A 21,145-nucleotide genomic window follows, 5' to 3' on the forward strand; every position below is an offset into this window, starting at 1 on the left:
GAGTGAGCCACGGGCCGGCCCCTAGACTGATCTCTTTAAAGGCTGCATGATATTTCATTTTGTGACTGAATGGTATTTTTGTTAACGAGCCTCCTACTGATGTAGTTTTAGGTTGTTTCTTTTTCTTTTCCTTTTTTTTTTTTGATTGCTACTATACACTATACTGTAATATTCTTGGACGTATGTCTTTGTTTAGTTATCCTTATGATAAATTCCCAGAATAGGAATCATTGAGTTCAAAGTTGCATACATTTAAAATTTTGAATCGTATCCTGGGAGGTGGTTTTCCAGGAAGGTTGTTCCCATTTACAGCCTCACTAAGGAGGTGCGAGCTTGTTTTCTCGTATTCATGACATTCCTGACTGGACGTAATTGCTCTTTTTAGTCTCTGCTAATTGGATAGAAAGAAACTTGTATCTTGTTTTATTTCACCTTCCTTTTGTTATTAGGGAGGTTAAGCATCTTTTCACATGCTCCGTGTCTGGAAGAATTTTAAATGTAGATCAGAGAGACAGGAAGACCAATTTTGAGTCTAGTGCAACTCAGATTCTCTTAATCAATAATGGTTAAGTGCCTGGGCTGATTGCACATAGGTAGCTTGTGAAATAAATCACTTTTACAAAATCCACCTTAACTCATATTTTGCTCGTGTTTAGCTCAAATCTTCGTAACTGAGATATAAGTATCAACCTATCTCTCCAGATATCATGTACTTTTAATCCTCCAGACACATCCCCCATATGTGAACCCAAGCATTGAATGAATCACCCCAACACAATGGGTTTTGAATGATAGGAGGACAGCCAGGATCACAAATCCCAGCTTTCCCACGTACAAGCTGTGGGCCTCTGGGAAAGTTGCTTAACCTCTCTGAGCCTCAGTTTCCTTCTCTATAAAATGGTTGTGAACATTTTGCCTCATGGGCTTGCTGTGAGGATCAGCTGAAATTAATGCATGTGAAGAGCTCAGCACAGGCTCCTGCTACGCAGGAAGTGCTCAGTGTGTGTCAGATAGCCGTTGTCAGCGGGAAAGTTCTTGGTGCTGACTCCAAAGAGCACAGGTTTGTTTTCGTGTGACCCCTGTCTCCCTGGAGTGGTAAAAAGATTTGCACCTGAGTCCTAAATCCTCCACCCACCCTTGGGAAAACAATCTCGCCTCTTTGTAGAATCACTTGCAGAGTCTGTGCCATTCTCACAGGGGCTGTCGCGTGTGACCCCTGTCTCCCTGGAGTGGTAAAAAGATTTGCACCTGAGTCCTAAATCCTCCACTCACCCTTGGGAAAACAATCTCGCCTCTTTGTAGAATCACTTGCAGAGTCTGTGCCATTCTCACAGGGGCTGTCCTTCACGCACACATCCTGTGTCTCCACCATGCAACTGCCACCAGGTACTGCAACCCCGGGGCTGCAGATTGGTGCTTCTGACCAGCTTTGCAGCAAAAGCTCTCACAGGCCTGTTCTCTCCAGTAGGAGGGGCCTCACTGATCCCTGCTTACAAACCAGCCAAGGGCAGGTCCCTTCTGGCAGGGCTTTGTATTTCCTTTCTTGCCTCACGATGAAGCAGGAGAAGAAGGCTCTAATTATACTGAGGGATCAGGCTGCTGCTCTTCACTACCCTGGGATTCTCATCCTGTCTGCAATGTGGACGCCACCTCTCCTCTTCCCTTACTGGCAGGTATCACCGGCTCCACCTGGGCTGGCCGGCCCATGCTTATGCGGTGTGAGAATGTCTTTTTCATGACAATTGCCCAGCCTGAGGTGTTAGCAATCTTTTTGGTGTTTGCCAATCTGATGGATGACAAATATTTTATTATTGTTTTAATTTGCATTTCCCTGATTACTCGTGATGTTCAACATCCTTTCATTTCACAGAGGGCATTTGTGTTTTATCTTCAGTGACTTGTTCATTTGTATCTGCTGTCAACTTTTCTATTGGACTTTTTGGCATTTTTTTCTTATTACTTTCTAGGAACTCTTTACATAAACTAGATAGTAACATTTTATCATTTGTTGCGAATATTTCCTCTCAGCTGATCACCGGTCTTATGACTTCGTTATACAAAAGTTTTAAATTTTGATATCATCATACCTTAGGTTTTTTTAGTTAGGCCTCTGGATTTTAATTTGCTTGGGAGAGCAGACCCAGACAGTCTGACTCTGGGGCCTCAGTCCTTAGCCACTATATTAAATCTTTCCTATTGCTGCTGTAACAAATTGCCACACATTTAGTGGCTTAAACAATATAAATTTATTTTCTTAGAGTTCTGGAGGTCAGAAGTCCAAAATGGGTCTCACCGGGCTAAGATCAAGGTGTTGGCAGGTCTGCATTCCCTTCTGTAGGCTGTAGGGGAGAATCTATTTTCCCAGCTTCCAGAAGCTGCCTTCCTTCCTTAGGTTGTGGTCTCCTTGCACCTTCAAAGCCCGGGGTGGCCAGTTGAGTCCTTCTCATGCTACCATCTCTCTGATTTTCACTCTTCTGCCTCTCTCTTCCCCATTTAAGGACCCTAATGTGTACATTGAGACCACCCAGATGATTCATGATAATCTTCTCATTTCAAGGTCAGCTGATTAGCAATTGTAATTCCATGTGCAACCAACCTTCATCCCACCTTTGCCATGTAATATAACATGTTCATAGATTCTGGGGATTGGACACAGGCACATTTTGGAGAAGGGAGTGTTTATTCGGCCTACTGCAACCACTCTTCCATATTGCTTTTCCAAACTTTAGTCACCTGCTTCCACCCCCAGGGATTCATCTCTGCCTCACACTCATGAATCTGTGGGTTAGATCAATGCATCAGAGTCACCTGGAGGGCTTGTACAAGCTTAGATCCCTGAGCCTCATCCTCAGAGTTTCTAACTCAGTAGTTTTGGGGCAAGGACTGAGAATTTGCATTCCTAACAGGTTCTGAGGTGATGCTGAAGCTGCCCATCTGGGACCACACTTTGAGAACCACTGAGTTAGATCATTCATTCATTTATCCTTTAAGCGTTTACCAATATCTGCTCTGTTTTGGGAACTGTGCCCATGCCATGATAAGTAAGAATGTTTCTGGCCTCAAATAGATCCCAGTCTTAAGGAAAAAGCAAATAGTCAGGCAGTTCCTATGGAGGTGGTAAGTGCTATGATATGTACAAGCTCAGAGCCTTACAGGAGGGCTGCAGGGAAAGCTTCCTGGAGGAGGTGATGCCTGAGCTGAGTCCCAAAGTAGGCACTAAGCAGGCCAGGGGTGGGAAGGAGGAGCGTGTTCCTGGCAGTAGCTGCCCCTAGGCAAATCTCTGGGGCAACAGGGAGCCTGGTGCCTCCAGGAAGTGTAAGATGTTAACCCTGGCTAGAGCAGAAAGTGGGACAGAGGAAGGATAGGATGGAGGTCTGATTTCAAGCTCTGAGCTCAGCTCCAACCCCGGGGTTCAGACACCTGACCTAACCTTAGGGTGAAAATCTGGCTCTTAAGCCCTTGAGGGCTCAGGTGGAAGAGTGGGAGATGGGAACAACTACGAAGAATCATGCAGCAAAGAAAGGGTTAATGAGATCATTCCTCACCCTTAGGGCAGAGAGGAGCTATGATCAGGCAACAGGCTTGGTGCACTTCCCACTGGAAATTTCTTTCTTTTTTTTTTTTTTCTAAAAAGATGACTGGTAAGGGGATCTTAACCCTTGACTTGGTGTTGTCAGCACCACACTCTCCCAAGTGAGCCACAGGGCCACAGGCCGGCTCCCCACTGGAACTTTCTGAGGCTTTAAAGACCAGTTGTTCTTAATCTGGGGTTTGAGGAAGGACTTTTAGAGATCCAAGAGCAACTAAAATCATTTGCTAAATTATGCATCTGTCCATGTGTGCAGTTTTCTGGAGACAAGGTCCACAACTTTCACAAGATTTTTGAAAGCTCTCCCCACTACTCTCTAAAAACTGGTTTAGAATGTGTTTGTTATAGTTAGGTAGTACCCTCAGGGAGTGATGTGGCGCAGTGCGATATTCCAGGGCGTGGTGAGGATTATGGCAGTATGAAGGGCACCAAGCCTATTTAAAATGTTTAATAATGCATTTTATTTAACCCAATATGTCCAAAATATTTTAACAGGTAACCTGTATAAAACATTATTATTTTTATTATTATTATTATTTTTAAAGATGACCGGTAAGGGGATCTTAACCCTTGACTTGGTGTTATCAGCACCACGCTCACCCAAGTGACCCACGGGCTGGCCCTGTATAAAACATTATTAATGAGATATTTTACATTTTTAAATAGTAAATCTTCAAAATCCAGTGTGTATTTTTAAATTATCCAGTTTCAAATTTAAATTAGTTAAAATGTAAGTAAAATTTCAAAATCGATTTCTCATTCATACGAACCACATTTCAGGTGTTCAGGTCACCAGCATGGTTCCATATATTGCCCAGCATGTAACAATCTGATTAAGTGACTCAGGAGGGAGCGAGCAAGTATCTATCTACAACCTTATTCGAAGGAAGGATCAGGGCAGGCCTCAAGCCACATCAGAACTTTCAGGACTTCTCTGGCAGACACCACAGAGCTGTACTGCTGGATGGGGACATTTTAAGGGTCAGCCACCAGCTTCAGCCAATTGTTGTCATTCAGAGACAAAGATCCAGGATTATCATCATCTCCTCTGATTTTTTTTTCCCCCTGAGAGAAATTAGAACTAGAGAATTTTCTAATGTCAAACCTCCTCATTTTCAAATGATGGCAAGCTTTGTAAAAAAGTGTTAAGATCTAGTGCTGGGTGGGGGCAGTTTGCTATTCCAAATGGAGATTGGTAGATCTTGATCTTCTGGTTGGGAATATTTGTCATCTCAGAGGTCATGGGCAGTATCTAATCTCCCACAGACATCTCAAAAATGCAAGCTGCCCCTCCCAGAAATGCCATGTGACAATTTCAATGCAATCCATCTGTTCTCACCCCACTCTTGAAAGCTTCTGTGCAATTTGCTGAAACCCGGCAGCATAATGATGTTCCTGGCAGGGCTTCCCAACCCTGGCTGCACAGTGGAATCGACTGGGCTGCTTCAAATAGTACCGATGCCCAGGTCCATGCCCAGCGGTTTTGGTGTCATTGGTCTGGGGCATTGCTGGACGTTGAGGTTTGGTAATGCCATCTGGAAGATTCTAGTACACAGGCAGGGTGGAGAACCACTGGTTTACGAGCCTGGTCTTCACTGTAGGGTGCAGCTTCTCAGGCCCAGCATGGGTCTCCTATGAGGGTACTTCAAAAAGTTCTTGGAAAAATAGAATTAAAAGACAGTACAAATCATTCCATGAACTTTTTGAAGTCCCCTTGGATTTTTCTGATTCTTGCTCACCTTGAACAGCTGAAGGGTTTGTGCTTTTCACTGTTTCCTAGTCCACCCTCCAATTTGATTCAGGAGGCTAAATTATATTGATTATATTTCAGAATTCTATTATTCTGGCTGTCCATAATGCAAAATAGCCATGCTTGTAAATTCCGCAGTGCAGAGATCAGCTCTAGCAGAATTATTATGTGGAATAGATATGGTGAGCATCGTTGAACTATTCAAAGAATGGGCACACTGGCTGGAATGAGCTGGTCTTCTTTGTCTTAAAGGGAAAGTTTGTTGCTTTAGAGGGATTTTAGGAACTCAGTGAAGATGATACTAAAAAATGTAAATGCAGGATTTGCCTTTTATAGTGTCTCATTCCTGCCTGCCGCCACCCTGTCCCCCCAGGGATTGCTTCCTAGATGGCAATGTTGTTATGTACTGATGTTCAGGTCTTGCACTGCAATCCAAAGGGGGACCATTCACCTTGTGGTCATATACTATGTTATATGAGAATCCATGGGTGGCCATGGAGAATCCAGATCTCCTGGCAAGTCCTGAAGCAGCGGAGGTGAGGCTTTCTTCATAAGCCTGCATGGCACACATAGCTGTGTATACACTCATGGGAGAGTCTGCACCCACACACTCTCTGGCACACTCATGTGCACATGGCTGTGCCCTAAGATCACATTTCAACCTCTGCTCTCAGGGACCTGATTCCTGCCATTCACTATTCCTGACTCACAGCCTGATGTGTCATTTTATCTGGGGGCTGGAGATTGGGTGGGACATGGAGGGTGCACACTGCCAGTGGCATGTGTGCCTTGCATCTGGGAATGTGTGCGAGTGGGTGAGAGTGGGCTCACTGCTCCTTTGGCTGAGCTGCTTGGGTTGTTCAGCGGTACTGCATCGGTCAGTATTGCTGTATAGCAAATGATCCTGAACTTAACAGTTAATAAGAACTCCTGGACTTATTAAAGCAACATCACTTGTTCATGCTTATGTGTCTGAAGGTTGGCTGAGGATTAGCTGAGCTAGCCTAGTCTCTGCTGGTGGCTCTATTTCAAGCCAAGGGTCTGGCTGAATGCTCCTCCTTGCTTGTCTGGCTCTGGTCTGTGCCACATGTGTTCATTCTGTGACCCAGGCTGCAGCTATCTGGGCATAGCTCTTCTCACGGTGAAGACAGAGGTGCAAGAAGGCCAGCCTCATCACCCATGCACATTCATGCCTGGGCTTGCCCAAGGCCAAAGGTGGATCACACACCGTACAGCCACTGTGCCCTCCATGCCCATCTTTGGAGGTCAGCTCCCCTGCCTCTCTCCCTCCTTTCTCTTCCCCCTCAACTGCTTACCTTCCCTGATTCCCCACTTAGCAGAGTCAAGCTAGGCATTGCTGCAACAGTGGCTACTTATTGCTCCTCCAGCATGCCCTGCTGGGGATCTAACTCAGCCCATTGTGCCCCAATATATCGTCACCCAACAATAATCTTCAGACAAAAGAGCCGAACAGCTGTGTGGCTCGCATGATAGGGAGAAGGACCTCAGCTAATAAGAGGCAGAGCAAGCTGCATCCAGGCTGGTGGTGTTCCCTCTCCAACCTCATGTCGCATCCAGCCAGTGAAAGAAAAGAAAAAACAAGTCATGATAAAGGAAAAAAGGTTGTACATGGGGCTTATTGCATAGTGGTTACGAACATGGGCCAAGAAGCCAAACTTCCTGGGTTCAAAGTCCAGCCCTGCCATTTACTAGTTAGGTAACCTCAAATAAGTTACTTCATCTCTCTGTGCCTCTGTTTGCTCATCTGTGAAATGGGATAATAATAATAGAAAGTTGTGAAGATTGAATGAATGAATGCATGTACAGCAGTGGTTCTTGACCGGGGTGACGTTGCCTCCCAGGGAATATTTGGCAATGTCTGGAGACGTCTTGATTGTCACAGCTGAGGTGGATGCTTTGGTATCTAGTGAGTGAAGGTCAAGGATGCTGCTAAACATCCTACAGTGTGTAGCACAGCCCCCACAACAAAGAACGATCCACCTGAAATGCCGTTAGCGCTGAGGCTGAGGAACCTTAACATTGTGTTCAAAGCAGCTCCTTGCATGCGGTTAATGCTAATGACTGCTGGTTATAATATTCAGTTCCCACTCACTCCAGGATCACTTGCCACTATGGGTCACCTGCCACTATGGCCATGTGACCTGTGCTTGAGCCTAGAGCCTTTTCCTTAATTCATTGTAGCCTGTAACATTTATAAAGAGGGTAACAGTGAATGCCGCTGCTAATTAAAGTTATTGCTGTTATTATAACAGTTCCCACCTTTTGTGCACCTGTATAAGCCTGACATTTTGCCGGACTTCTGATTTACATTTCTTATAGTCCTCACGGTGAGAGTAGCTCTGATCATCCCCCACTGTGCAGAGAGGCGAGAATCCCACCCAAGATGCCCAGGAGTTGGGATAGAACTCAGCCATTTATTCTGGAATGCCATGCAGGGAACCACCGCCCTTTTCTGCCAGCATTTCATCAGAGTCAGGGTAGGGAGGGCAAGCCTGGCACTCTGAGTGGAACCGAGTGCTGCCCCCAAAGCCCTGTTGCCACTTTTGGGGAAGCCCTTGGCTGGGTTGCCGATCTGAGCTGGCCTTGCCAGGCTGCTGGAGAAGAGGCCCAGCCATGCCTGCCTGATGCACTGTCATTCTTGGTCCCTCAGTCATGCTGGCTCTTGTCTTCTCTGAGCAGCTCTCACTTCTGTGGGCTCTCAGCCAGGCTTCTGCAGCACAGCCCTTCGGCTGAGGCCTTTGCCCCACTGTCATCTGACTCTTGGTGCCTGCCGTGATGTCACGGGCAAGGATATTGCTAAAATCATCAGGCAAAGCCCCCATGCCTATCCCTGTCTTCCCATTTTACAGTTATGGAAACTGAGGCCCAGAGAGGGAAAAGGACACAGCACACAGAGCACGAGTAGGGGAGCTTGGACTGGGGCTGAAGACTTCTTGGGCTCTGCCTCCTTCCTCAGGCCACCTGGAAGGAAACAACCTCAAGGGTGTGGGAGAAGGGCTTTGCATCCAGGAAATCTCTGGGCAGCTGGGAGGGCTCCGGCCATCTGACTGATGGTGGGGGCAGGAGGCGTATTTATTTCACAGGCTGGGCTTGTAAGCCTTTGGCCACTCTCTGTGGGACAGGAACCAGAGGCCACTCACCAGCTGGGAAGTCTTGGGCCAGTCACTAGCCCTGTTGGAATCTCAGGTAGGAAAAGCCCAGAAACAACACATATTTATAGAACTAACATTTATTGAGGACTTCCTGTTCCAAGCACCTTATGTATGAGGGTGCTTCAAAAAGTTCATGGAGAGGCTAGAGCTGCTGAGTGCATGGAGCAGGAGCCTGCAAAAGCCACAGCTGTGCCCTTCGGATGAAGTTGCTTGGAGGTGGCAGGGGAGAAGAGGGTCTTGGTTGCCCCCAGGCCAGCAAGATCATTAATAGGGTTCTGGGGGACCCACACAGGAGCGAGGAGCCACAATAACTGAAAAAAGGAGCCTCTCAGAGGCCAGTGATTACAGCCCGTACAGCCTGTCACAAGGGACCGCCGTACAGCCCGTCCCATGGGAAGTGTTTGCAGCACAGGCGGTGGGGGAGACGGGCCCACCAGGAGAACAGGTACAGCAAGGACAGCCAATCTGCCCCCTAGTCAGCGCAGGACCACTCAGAGGAGACTGGTCAGGCAGAATTGCATGGGGTGCAGTTTGATGAAAAGACTTAGGCCCAGACCAGTGTTTCTACACAACCCAGTTTCACCGGATCTCTCGAGAGCCAGAAGTACCTATGAGGTCAACCATTAAACCCTGAGCTGCACAAAAATCCTTCCCCAGGGAATTAAAAGCAAAGCAGCAATTTAGCTCAACCACAGAGCTCAAGTACTGGTCCCCACAGGAAGTTCCCCCATTTTAGAAGTAAGCAAAGGACAACAAATTAGTTCCAGCACAGAATTTAAGTGGTGAGAACAGCAAATAATCCAACATAGAACTGAAAGAAAAAACAGAGTACCCACAGACCAGAGACAAAGTTTGGTATTAATTAGTAAAGGTCTCATTTCACCAAAGAACACTTGTAACACCTAAAAGGACCAGAAGTCCCCTGGGCTACCAAGGCAGAAAGTGGGGGAAACCAGGCACACCACCAGCACCACAGGGACTGCCTGGGGCCCTGAGGTATGGAGCTGAGGACCGGACCCCCTCCCACAACTAGGCACACTTCCATCGCTACCACCAACTAGGTAAGGAGCATGCCAAAAACATCCCCTCCATGTGGGTGGCCCACCACAACCACCACAATAACCACAGCTGCTGCAAAAGCATATAGACACCACAACCACCACACAGATGGTCCGCAAGCCACTGGAGTGCATTCACACAAGGAGAGTCACCAGCAGAGACCAAAGAAAAGAAGAGAATGACTCTCTCCACAAAGCTCATTCCATAGTGACAGAAGAAGCATCAGCTCTATGATAATATTGGGGGACCTGAACATACCTCTCAGCATTGGACAGATCATCTAGGCAACAAATCAGCAGAGTAACCATTACTCTTTCAGAGGGAGAGAAAAAATCCTGGGTTATCAGTGGTGGGAGTGGGGAGGGAGACGGGGATGGGGAGAGATTGGACAAGGGGCATAAAGAATAAGTACAATTTGTAACAATATATATGCTAGTAATATTGATTTGATCACCATATGTCAATGTTGAACCCCTAAAATAGGTATAATCAATTATAATTCAATAAAAAATTTTTTTTAAAGTTCATGGAAAGATTTGTATTATCGTTTTTTTTTTTTTTTTTTGTCTTTTTCCGTGTCCGGCAACAGTTCGCAACCCTCAGTGTCGCCCCCGCACCGGACCGGGACCGGCAACGGGATCACAACCCTCGGTGTTGCCCCCGCGCCTCGCTCAGCCAGTGAGCGGGAACCGGTCTGTATGTGGGATCCGAACCCTCGACGGGAGCGCCGCCGCGCTTCCCAAGCGGCGCACTAGCACAGTGCACCACCGGGCCGGCCCCTGTATTATCGTTTAATTCTATTTTTCCATGAACTTTTTGAAGTACCCTCGTGTATTAGCTTTCTAGTAGCTGGCCATAGTAGGGGCTCAATAAATACTTGCTGAATGAATGAATTGGCTGTTAAACTATACTGCCTTAGGTAGTCTCCTTTAGCCTCATATTAGGATCAGGTAGCTGAGGCTCAGCCAGGATCTGTGACTCTCCAAGGTGACCTCACTAATAAATGATAGATGTAGGATTCAAATTCAGGCCTGACACTAGAACCGAAGTTCTTGACTTCTAAACTTATGGATCTGGTTATCTATTGCTTTGTGGCATATAACAACCACAATTTATTCTGTTCAGGGATTCTACATGTCAGGAATTGGGCCAGGGCAGGTGGAAGTGGCTGGCCTCTGTTCCATGATATCTGGGGCCTCAGGTGGGAAGACTGAATGGCTGGGGCTGACTTCACGCTGGGGGCTAGAATCATCCGGAAGCTTCTCCACTCACCTGTTTGAAACCTAGCTGAAATGACTTGAGGGCTAATTTCAGCCAGGGCTGTTGACTGGAGTACCTACAAGTGACTTTGCACTTGCCCTAGGCTCCTCAGCGTAGCAGCCAGTTCCAAGAGGGAGCAAGTAGACAGCAAAAGAGCCGGGTGGGACCTGCTTGGTCCTTATGACCAGACTCTGAAGTTTCATAGCTTGACTTCTGCTGTGTTCTATTGGTTGATGCAGCCACAAACCCGCAGATTCAAGGGGAGGGGACATAGAGCCCATCTCCCTGGGGGAGGAGTGCCAAGGAATTTGGGGGCCATATGTTATAACCGCCATATCTACTATGTGCCACCCAGTGTTTTAGGCACTGGGGAGACAGCACTGAATAGGGAGACAGGTAAATATTTCCAATAGAAATGAATGAGTGTTATGCAAAAGCAAATAGCAGAGAGCTAATCCAGGTAAGAGACCAGAGAAGGTGTGTTTGAGGAAGTGATCTTGAGGCTGAGACCTGAAGGGTGGTTGGCCAGATAAGGGAAGAACATTTCTGTCAGAGGGAAGAAGGGATGGGAAATGAGGCTGGACACGCAGATGTCAGACTCATGCCATGGCAAGACATTTGCATTCTATCCTCAAGGTCCTGGGGCACCGTGGAGGATTCTAGAGGGGACTGACAGGCCAGCTTTGTGAGCTTGGAAGGTCTTTCAAAACCAGATAAGGGTACCTAAAAGACACGTAGGGAGACTGAGGTCAGGCTGTGGTCCAGGCAAGAGGTGATGCTGGCTTGGACCAGGGCAGTAGCCACGGGAATGGGAGAAGTTGGTGAATATAAGAGATGTAGGAAGATGTAAGAATTCATTAGTGGTTAAAAGGATGTGAAGAATTTCTAGAAGGGTTGTCAGGAGTGGCTGTCGGAGTGCCTGATGGTGGAGTGCTTGGCAAGACAGGGAACTAAGAGGGGGGAACAGGGTTTATGATGCAGAAGACAACGCGTTCTGATCCCTTCATATACACCTCAGGGCCTCCCTAAACCATCCGGCACAGCAGCGAGGATAACTGGCGCTGCAGCTCGCAGCCTGGGTTCCAATCCCGGCTCTGCCACTTGCTAACTGGATGAGTCAGGGTGGGTCCCCTAGTCCTGCTGGATTTGTTTCTTTTTCTATAAATTGGGCACAACAGCACTCTCCCATGGGGTATGTGTGAGAATTAAACCAATGCTTGGACCTGTCTGCTGCTGGGCACATGAAAAGTGCTTGGTCAATGTTAAAAAAAAAATTGCAACCAGAGACAATTAATCATCCTGTACACTTAAGATGTGTGCACTTTTCTGCATATACTAGGCATCAGTAAGCTGTTGAAAACAAAACGAACACAAAAATTGGCTGTGTTTGTGAGTCTCTACACACATTTGTGGATGTGCTGAGCACCTGTCGTTCTCTTCCTATAAGGGGCACTCGCGGCCACACTGCAAAATGCGAGCTTGGAACAACTGCTCTTTTAGAACTGTGGCTGTTTAGTTTCTGCTCTTTTCCCCTGCACCTCCCTGACCTCCTCGGAAAACTCACCCAAAGAAATGATTCCTCCCCACTCACTGCTTAGCTGTCAAACCCGGACACAGTTGACGACTTTTGTTTTGATTTGGTTGCTGCAGTTTTCAAATTGTCAGGTGAACACACAGATGCTGGTCATTTCCAAGCTAATAGCAAAGCAACTAAAGAAACGAAGCTGTGCACCAGCATGGGGTGCTGAATAGATTTGCAGGAGGCGCCGACTAGCAGTTTTCTGGAAAAGCATAAATAGAGCGGAACAGCCAATTTTATAATTAACTGGGACTTGTTCTCCAGTTGAGCTGCTCAGTGAAGATGGCTGAGCTATTGTTGCCAGGAGAGAGGCTGTGAGCCTTGTCTCTTCCTTCAGGCACTGGCAGACTGGAGACTTCTTTCTTTACCACATTTAAGTATGTTTCAGGATGGCATTGCTTGTAACTCAGAGTTGAGCTCAGCATGTCGGCAGGACACTTGGGAGGAAGGTACAGCCAGGGTCTGTGGGTAAAAGACTGGCGGGACAGACCTCGTGCAAAAAGATCATGGGAAATTATTTGAAAATTATTAAGAATTTCAAGATGGTGAACGCAGAGCACTAAACCCAATGCAGGGCTCTGCACACATGCACCCTGTGTGACGGCACAGCACAGGTCGTACACCCACGAAGCTGGCCCTGGGTCCTGGATCAGCCTGCAGAGGTTGAGGAGCATCATTGGGTGGGGGTGTCAGACTGAGGGCAAAACACGGCTTCAGGGATTCCAGGGCACAGGATCCCACAAGAAGGGAGTCCAGGTAGGCAGAGGGAACAAAGTCAACACAAAACAAATAAACAAAAACCCAGTAGAACAAACCTTTTCAAAGGCAGTTTGGCAAGAAGTGTCAAAATTTTACAAGTCTTTCAAAGCAGTGTTTCCACTTCTAGCATTCTCTTCTACTGTTCCCTCTGCACAAAGGTGCAAGGTGACAAATACCAGAATGTGCGTTGCAGTATTGACAACGGAAACAGCCCAAATATCCATTACAAGTGGATGGTTTTAAAAAAATATGATTTTCTAGGCCTACGAGGGGCCAAATGTTTGAGTAAACAGCACTGGCTGGGTCACCTTCCTTGTGAGCCTCCAGCCCCCCAGCCAAGAGCTATGAAATGTTCTGCATGCCTGGGACTCTAGGGGGCTGGGGGAGAAAGTGAGTTCCATGCTTGGCTGAGGTGAGCCAGAAACAGAGTCAGGTTGAGTGAAGGAGAGGGAGCCTGGCTTTGGGTTGAATGTGCCTGCAGAGAAATCGGAGATGTCTGCACACCACCATGTCCATGTGGATAATGTGGTAATAGTTGCAGGGAGAATTATCAATTGCCTACCTCTATCCACTGCAGTGTTGGGAATTTTTGTAATAGCTGCATATTGGTTTTATAATGGGCAAATAATTAATAAAAGTATGTTTTAAAAATCCCTAAATATTTTAAGTTCTACTGGGAGAGCAGAAAGAACTTGAGACAGGCAACCAACATCAGATCTGGGTCCTCCGCAAAGGCAACGTGGGAATGGTGTGGGCTTTATTGGAATTCACATACCATACAATTCTCCTATTTAAAGTGTAAAGTCAACAGTTTTTAGCCGAGCTCGTGGCGCACTCGGGAGAGTGCGGCGCTGGGAGCGCAGCAGCGCTCCCGCCGCGGGCTCGGATCCTATATAGGGATGACCGGTGCGCTCACAGCGCTCACTGGCTGAGCGCGGTGCAGCCGGTCTCAAAAAGGAAAAAAAAAAAAAAAAAAAAAAAACAGTTTTTAGCACATTCACAGAGTTGTGCAGCCTTCATCACAATCAATCTCAGAAATCTACCTTTCCTACTCACCAAGCTCCCATTCTAAGATTGTTTCTAGGGCAACAAGAGTGGGCCAGATCTCGTGTAAAAGGGGCGCAGGGGCCAGGATACTGGGAAGCCCATCCTCGGCAGAGGAGACGAGGTTATGCAAAGACATGGAGGTATGGGAGGGATGGTTTGGAGAACTGGCGAACGTGATAATTGGAAAGCAAGGTTCGTGTGGAGAAATGACGAGTGATGAGTCCAGTCTATTTCTGCCAATTTCACATTTCTAGCAGATACGTGTATATTTTTTGCTATGTTATTTGGTGCATAAAAATTCCAGCTGTCATAGATTCTTTAACTCCCCCACCCCATGCTTCTTAGTCTGGCAGTAATACTGATATCTGTGTCCTTTTGTTAGCGTTTATCCAATAAGCATTTGCCATTCTGCTTTTAAGCTTTGCCATTTCGTAGTATGTGTCTTTTAAAGCACCGTATGGGATGACTTTTTTTTGAGCCTTCTGTTTTAATAGAGCAGTTCAACCCATGTATGTTTATTGTTTTCTTTGCCTTTTGTCTGTTTCCAGATGGAATAGAGAAATCTGTTCTAGAACCTTACCTGAGATCAATATTGAGCTCAAATACCTATGGAATTTGCAGAATATGTGGTTTTCCCATTTGAGGCAACTGGGGATATAGTTTCCTGCAGGGATAGTTTACGGTTTGTTTGCTGATGTGTGTCAGGGTCTCTGTGGATTCTACTGTAGTATTTTGGGCATTATTACCAACCCCACTGTTTCTCAAGGATTCTGGCTGGCAGCATAGGCATTTTATCCCCAACCTCATTTGAAGGCCTGAACTGTCATTTATCTGGACCAGGAGCTTGTACTGTTTTATTCTGGGATTATTTGATTCAGTGTAGCTTGGGAAGAAAAAGGGGATAGAAGGGAAGGATGTAGGAGTCGGGGCACTGAGGGTAAACCCCACAGACTGAGTCATGAGAGGCTGCTGCAGCTGGGGCCTGGAAAATCTAGCTGAGGTTCCCCTGCCCCATTTCTCCATAGCTGCAGAGGTCCCTTCTCTGCTTCTCTTGGAAGACATGCCACTCCAGGCGGTGGAAGCCCCACCACCTCCACACACTTCCCAGGTCACACGCCTGACACCGACCCCCTCAAGCTCTTGGTTCAACACTGAGAGAATCAGATTGGCTCACTTGAAGGATAGCACCCCTGTGGTCTGGTACTTCACTCTGTCCAGATCTGGCTGGGAGAGGGGAGGGGATGAGGTGGTCATACATTACAAATAGGAAAACCAGGGCCGTGGCAGTCAGATGCACAAAGAAGAGGGTATGGGGGGAAAGGAGATAAGAGACATTTTGGGTAAAAAGTCAGTGAGATTAGTTATGTGCTGCACTGTGATTTCCTCACCTGTCCTGGTGTTTAATTCCCTGTGTGAATGTTGACTCTATGATATGTATGTCAAAGATTGTCCCCCCTGCCCAAGAAGGTGGAAGGAAGCAGAGCAGTCTGGCCCTTCCTCTGTCCTCTGCAGCACTGCTTGTTTCCAAGGATTCTGACGGGCGATGCTGATCAGTTGATTTGCTGAGACTAGCCATCCACCTGTCATCCCTGAGAAACCACAAAGCGTCGGAACAGACCCCATCATGAGCAGTGCTTTGCCTGACTCTCCTCTTCCCTCCCTGCTTGCTACAGCTCTGGCCCTTCCTCAAGCCGAATGAATCAGCGTCCCCAGAGGAATCCCCTGCAGCCACAGCCTACTGGCTGCTCCCACTCCCGGCTGTCCTCGGCGGAAAGCTTGTCCATGGATGGCTTTTGGATGGAGGTGGAGCGGATCCAACAGAGGGATGAGCTGAAAGAGGAAGACAGCGGCAGGGTTGAAGGCCAGCTCCCAGAGGGTGAGAGACCCTGGCGGGGCCTGCAGGAGCGGATGGGAGGGCCTTACTGTAGGGGGAGAGTTGCGAGAGCATCCAGACATGGACCAGACATGAAAGTGTTTCTCTCTCGCCTGGACTCTTGCAGTATCCTCTTCACTGGTTTCCCTGTTTCACCTTTGCTCCCTGCCATCTCTCTCCATGCCACAGTCAAAACGATCTTTTACTAACACAAATCAGATCATGTCCCTCCTTAGATCAAGTCATTCCAGAAATATTTATCGAACGCCTATTTGCCAGGCGCTGTTTAGGCCCTGGGGATACAACAGTGAACACAAAACAAAGTCTCCTCTCTTGTGGAGTTAACATTCAAGTGGGATTCTAAGTCCTTTGCTCAAAATTCTCAAATGCCTCCCCACCCCTCTCAGAGTAATAGACAACCATGTGTCCCCGTTATCTATTACTATGTAACAGATCACCCCAAACTTAGCAGTGTAAAGCAACAATAGTCCACTGTCATTATCATCGTCATATTTCACTGTGCTGGGGGCTGACTGTGCTCAGCTAGGCAGTTCTCGCTCAGGGTCTCTCGTACAGTTGCAGTCAGATGGTGGTTGGGGTTGGAGTCATCACCAAGGATTTCTGACTCACGTGCTTGGTGGTGGATGTGAGCATCAGCTGGGCCTCACCTGGGACTGTCATCTGCAATACCTACATGTGGCCTCTGCATGTGGCCTGGGCTTCCTCACAAAGCAGCTGGGTTCCAGGAGCAGGAGTCCTGAGAGAGGGCAAGTAAAAGCCGTCTCACTGCCTAGGACCCAGCTCTGGAAGGAAGACAGCATCCCTTCTGCTGCATTGCCCTATGTGCAGCCCATATTCAAGGGGAGGGGAGTTGGACCCCACCTCTTGATGGGGTGAGAGTCAAAGAATTTGGGGATGGGCAGTCAAAACCACCACATCATAGCCTACGAGGCTTTACAGAATTGGCTTCGTGCCTCCTCTCTGCATCCTCTCCTACCCTGTCTTTCTGTCACTCCACTTCCACCCCTTGGGCCTCCTTGCTGCTCCTTGACCATAAAAGCACATTCCTGCCTTGGGTCCTTTATCCTTCCTGTTCTCTCTGCCTGGAATGCTCTTCCCACAGGTATCTACATGGCTCTTTCTCTCCAGTCAGGACTGGGCTTAAATGTCACCTCCTTCAAAAGATCTTCTCACCAACTTCCCTACATAAAATACCATCCCCTGCTTTCGTCCTTCTCTGCCCCTTGCCCTGCTGTATTCATTGTTACAGCAGTCATCGCTACCTGAACTCCCTAGTGCGTTTACTTGCACATTTATCTGTGTTCCTCACTAGAATGTAGCTTCCACGAGGCCAGGGACACTGTCAGCCCTTTTCACTGCTGTATCTTCCGTGCCTAGAATAGAGCCAAGCATCCCCCTACGCCATCCTTACTTGTTCAGCACGTGAGGGAATGAGAAGGACATTTGCATGGAAACCTCCTTGGTTTGGCACATAATTCAGCTGTGCTAGCCACGGCTGACAACACAGCTCATATGCAAGATACAGACCTCCTCAGGGCCGGATGGCCTAGTGCAGTATCTTTAAGCATGGAATGCAAGTCCCCCGTGGTAGGAGAGGTGGTTTTAGGAGATGTCCTCCACTAGCGGCAGCCTGTCTGGCATTACCCTATGGCCAGCAATCTAATTTCAAACGAGACAGATGGATTGGAGTCAGAGTGCATAAGGGAGAAGCCTCTATGGACAGCTAAATGAAAACAAGAGCTATTTTTAGACTTGCAGGACAGAGGGAGCCTCTGGGTGACATGGAGACAAGAATGTTAATATGTTCATTTTTCCCATTAACTCCTACCTATGGCAGTTGATATTGGATGTTCCATTTATGGTGGGGCTAGTGTTTCCTTTTAAAATAGATTTGTTTTAAAAATGTGGCCCACAAAGAGAAAACAACAACAACAAAAAATTTTTAAAAATATGGCCCATGATTAGGGGAAAAACATTTGGTAAATAATTATGCAGAGATAAGTAAATACAGATAAAAAATGATAAGGTTGGTAGGTGAATGCCTGCATTTCAAGAAACACTGGCTTATCGAAAGGCTCCTGTCCAAATGAAAAAGTCTTGATATCACAACAGAATCAGTGTTTCCCTGGCCGGCACAAGTCGGGGTGGACTCACAAAGTTGTGACTGCCCTGGCGACATTTGTTCTGGTTCCCAAGTGCAGAGAGGATGTTGGGGGAAGACTTCCATGTTTGTGTTATTTGCACGACCCAGGCTGCCATGAAAGCAGTTTTATTTGGGGTTTTTAAACCATCAGTACCTTGTTGACTAACCTGGTCAACACTGGGTATAACTAAATACACCCACCACTCCCCTCGGGCACGTGTACAACTTCCTCCATAAGCTCTCGTCCATTTCCCCCACAATAAGGCCCGTGTTTCTCAAGTGTGATCTGAAGAGCCCAGTGCATTAGAATAATCAGAGAAGGATATTCCAAGTGCAGACTCTCAGGCTCTGGGCCTGAAACTCCCGGAGCAGAATCCCTGGAGGTGGGACTCAGGATTCTAAAATCTCAACTGCCTGGATGATTTGTCTGAATGATTTTGCTGTAGGACCATGGCAGTTTCCTTTGAAGCACAGTTGAGGGGACTATTCCAACATAAATAAGATCTTAAATGCGGGGGGACTTCCCTAGGGGACACCAACTGCTTGCCTGCGCAGCTGGGCCCGTATGACTCTGTGGTGGTCTCTGCCAGATTTATACATTGCTACATTCCAGATTCCGAACATACAGCGCCCTTCCACAGCCAGCTCTGTTTCCAGGGATGGCAATGTTAGAGTTTAAATCCACATACTGGTTAATGCTATCAGTACCCCCCAAATCCTCGGATGTTTTGTTAGATCTTCTCTTCATGAAGAGTTCGGTTGGTATTAATGGACCTCACGATGAGACATGCAGAGGCTCCTCGTGTCTCTGTGAGTGTGTGCTTCTAGGTGGGGTTTTGGTTAGTGTGTGTGGCTGAATGTGGAGCTGTGTGTGTTCATCTGGGTGTTCTCCCTCTGTTGGCAGAAGGGGAAGCCGAATCCCAGTGGCTGCAGGACACAGGCCTGTCAGGCCTCCTTGGTGGCTCAGGCTTGAACGGTGGTCACCGGGGGCTCTTGTCCACCCTGACACAGACCCAGGTGGCTGCTGTGTGCCGTCGGCTGGACATCTATGCCCGCTCAGCCCGAAGACGACACAAGGCACCTATCAGAGATGTCAGGGACATCTTTGGGGTCTTCAATTCAAGGGTAAGTGGCATAAGGGTCACTGCTGGCCCTGTCTGCCTGGGGCCTCGTGATGCCACCACAGCCTGAGAGATGCAGTGATTTTGCTGCAGGGCCACGTTGGCGTGTGTGTGTATGTGTGTGCCTGCATGTGGGTGTATAGAGTGCATGGGTTTGCACATGTGTGTCTCCTTACATGTCACTATGTCCCCATGTTGCATGCCAATGCATATATGCCTGCTACCACTCTGTGTCCTTGGTGGGCCTGAAAGCTTAGATTCTCTCTATGTAATTAGCATCAGTACAGCTATAATACTCTTTATTGTCACTTTCATATCCCGATGGCACTTGAAGCCTGACAGTTTGTGAGCATCTTCTTTCTTGGAGTAGATTTGAAGTGGCATAACATGGTGATTAAAACAATAGGCATTGGAGTCAGACAGACCTGGGCTCCAATGCCCACTCCCCCCTTAGCAGCTGTGAGATTTGTTCAAGCAACTTAGCCTCTCTGAGTTTCAGCTGCTCCATCTGTGAAGGGGTCATGAATGGCTCCTATGTCCCAGGGTTATGTGAATATCATTTGCTTCCTTTATGACTAACTGGGTACTGTCCGTAATCTGCATAGGAGGTGTCTTCAGAGAATGTGGACTCAGGAATGAAATGTACCCAGCTCAGGTCCGAGGTTTCTAAGTCTCCTCCAAGTAAGTGGCCTTTATTCTCCTGGGAGTCCTCCAGGCTGCATGAAGGGCTGCTCTGAGAAGTAAGAGAATGTGAACCTCTGAGCATTTCCCTCTTGCTCCTGGTTCCTTGCCTTCCCTGCTCAAGGGCAGATGGGAGGAACCCTAAAGTGACAAGTTGGGCTATTGCCATCAGGCCCATGAGCCTCAGCCCAGAAAATGATTTCCTGGGCAATGGGCCTTAGCTAGAAATCACTTCCTGGGCAATGTGCCTGAGCCCTAAGCCTAGAACTTGCTTCCTGGTGCCAGTTCTAACCGCCTCTCCGGTTTGTTTCCCGCAGCAGCAGAGCCCGGGGGGCCGCAGGAGCAGGCTGGGAGGGAGGAAGCCTTCCACATGGACTCTGCCTACTCAGAACAAGCGGCCGCGCTCCTGCAGAGGGCCAGGCTGTCCCCGGGAAGCACCTGCGCCTGGGGCAAGGGTTCCCTGCCGGTGAGGACACTGCCCAGAGGGCTGGCAGCCAGGCCCATCCTCGGGCACCAGCACATCCTGCCCCCACCCTCCTCACACCTTCCTCTCTGCCAGGCACCCAGCAGGAAAGTTGTTGAATCATTTATTTAATTCATACCACAAGTAATTACCGAGTGACTGCTGGTCGAGGCTGGGGGCCAGGAAGACGAGATGACAGTCCCATCAGTGCTTTCACTGATGTTCTTCTTTGCTTTTATCCTTAGAAAGTCTTCCCTCACCCAGCACACCGATACCTAGCCATCAACGTATGTTTTTCTAGTTATTTTTAAAATTAATTTTGGTGCCTGGTGTGAGATACACCCAACTTTTTAGGGTTTTTTTCCCCCTAATTGTCTTGGCACAGTTCCTTTCAAATTAGGATGTCATCTTTTATATTTAGGATTTTAAAATTGAAGTATAACTCACAGTAAAGTGTGCAGAGATCTACCATGCACAGCTTCACATGTGTATCTATGTAACCACCACCCCAGTCAAGATATAGAAACTTTTGTCCCCCCGAAGGCTCCCCAGGCCCTTCACAGGTATTCCCCCCCCCCCCCCCCCCCCCTTTTGGGTTTTTTTTTTTTTTTTTTTTTTTTTTGGCTC

At 47.6% G+C, this 21,145-nt stretch overlaps 1 protein-coding gene across 1 annotated transcript in view; it reads left to right on the forward strand.

Annotated features, from left to right (window-relative positions):
• ARHGAP40 (Rho GTPase activating protein 40) overlaps positions 1 to 21,145 on the forward strand; it is a 38,912-nt gene that overhangs the window by 2,105 nt on the left and 15,662 nt on the right. The window contains exons 2-5 of the mRNA XM_008575446.1: positions 15,890 to 16,092; positions 19,161 to 19,378; positions 19,980 to 20,055; positions 20,373 to 20,521. Coding sequence (XP_008573668.1) covers positions 15,890 to 16,092; positions 19,161 to 19,378; positions 19,980 to 20,055; positions 20,373 to 20,521 — 646 coding nt within the window. The remainder of the gene's footprint in view (positions 1 to 15,889; positions 16,093 to 19,160; positions 19,379 to 19,979; positions 20,056 to 20,372; positions 20,522 to 21,145) is intronic.

The sequence above is a fragment of the Galeopterus variegatus genome, unplaced genomic scaffold (assembly GCF_000696425.1).
Source record: "Galeopterus variegatus unplaced genomic scaffold, G_variegatus-3.0.2 Scaffold1189, whole genome shotgun sequence".
In the NCBI taxonomy this organism is placed as follows: Eukaryota; Metazoa; Chordata; class Mammalia; order Dermoptera; family Cynocephalidae; genus Galeopterus; species Galeopterus variegatus.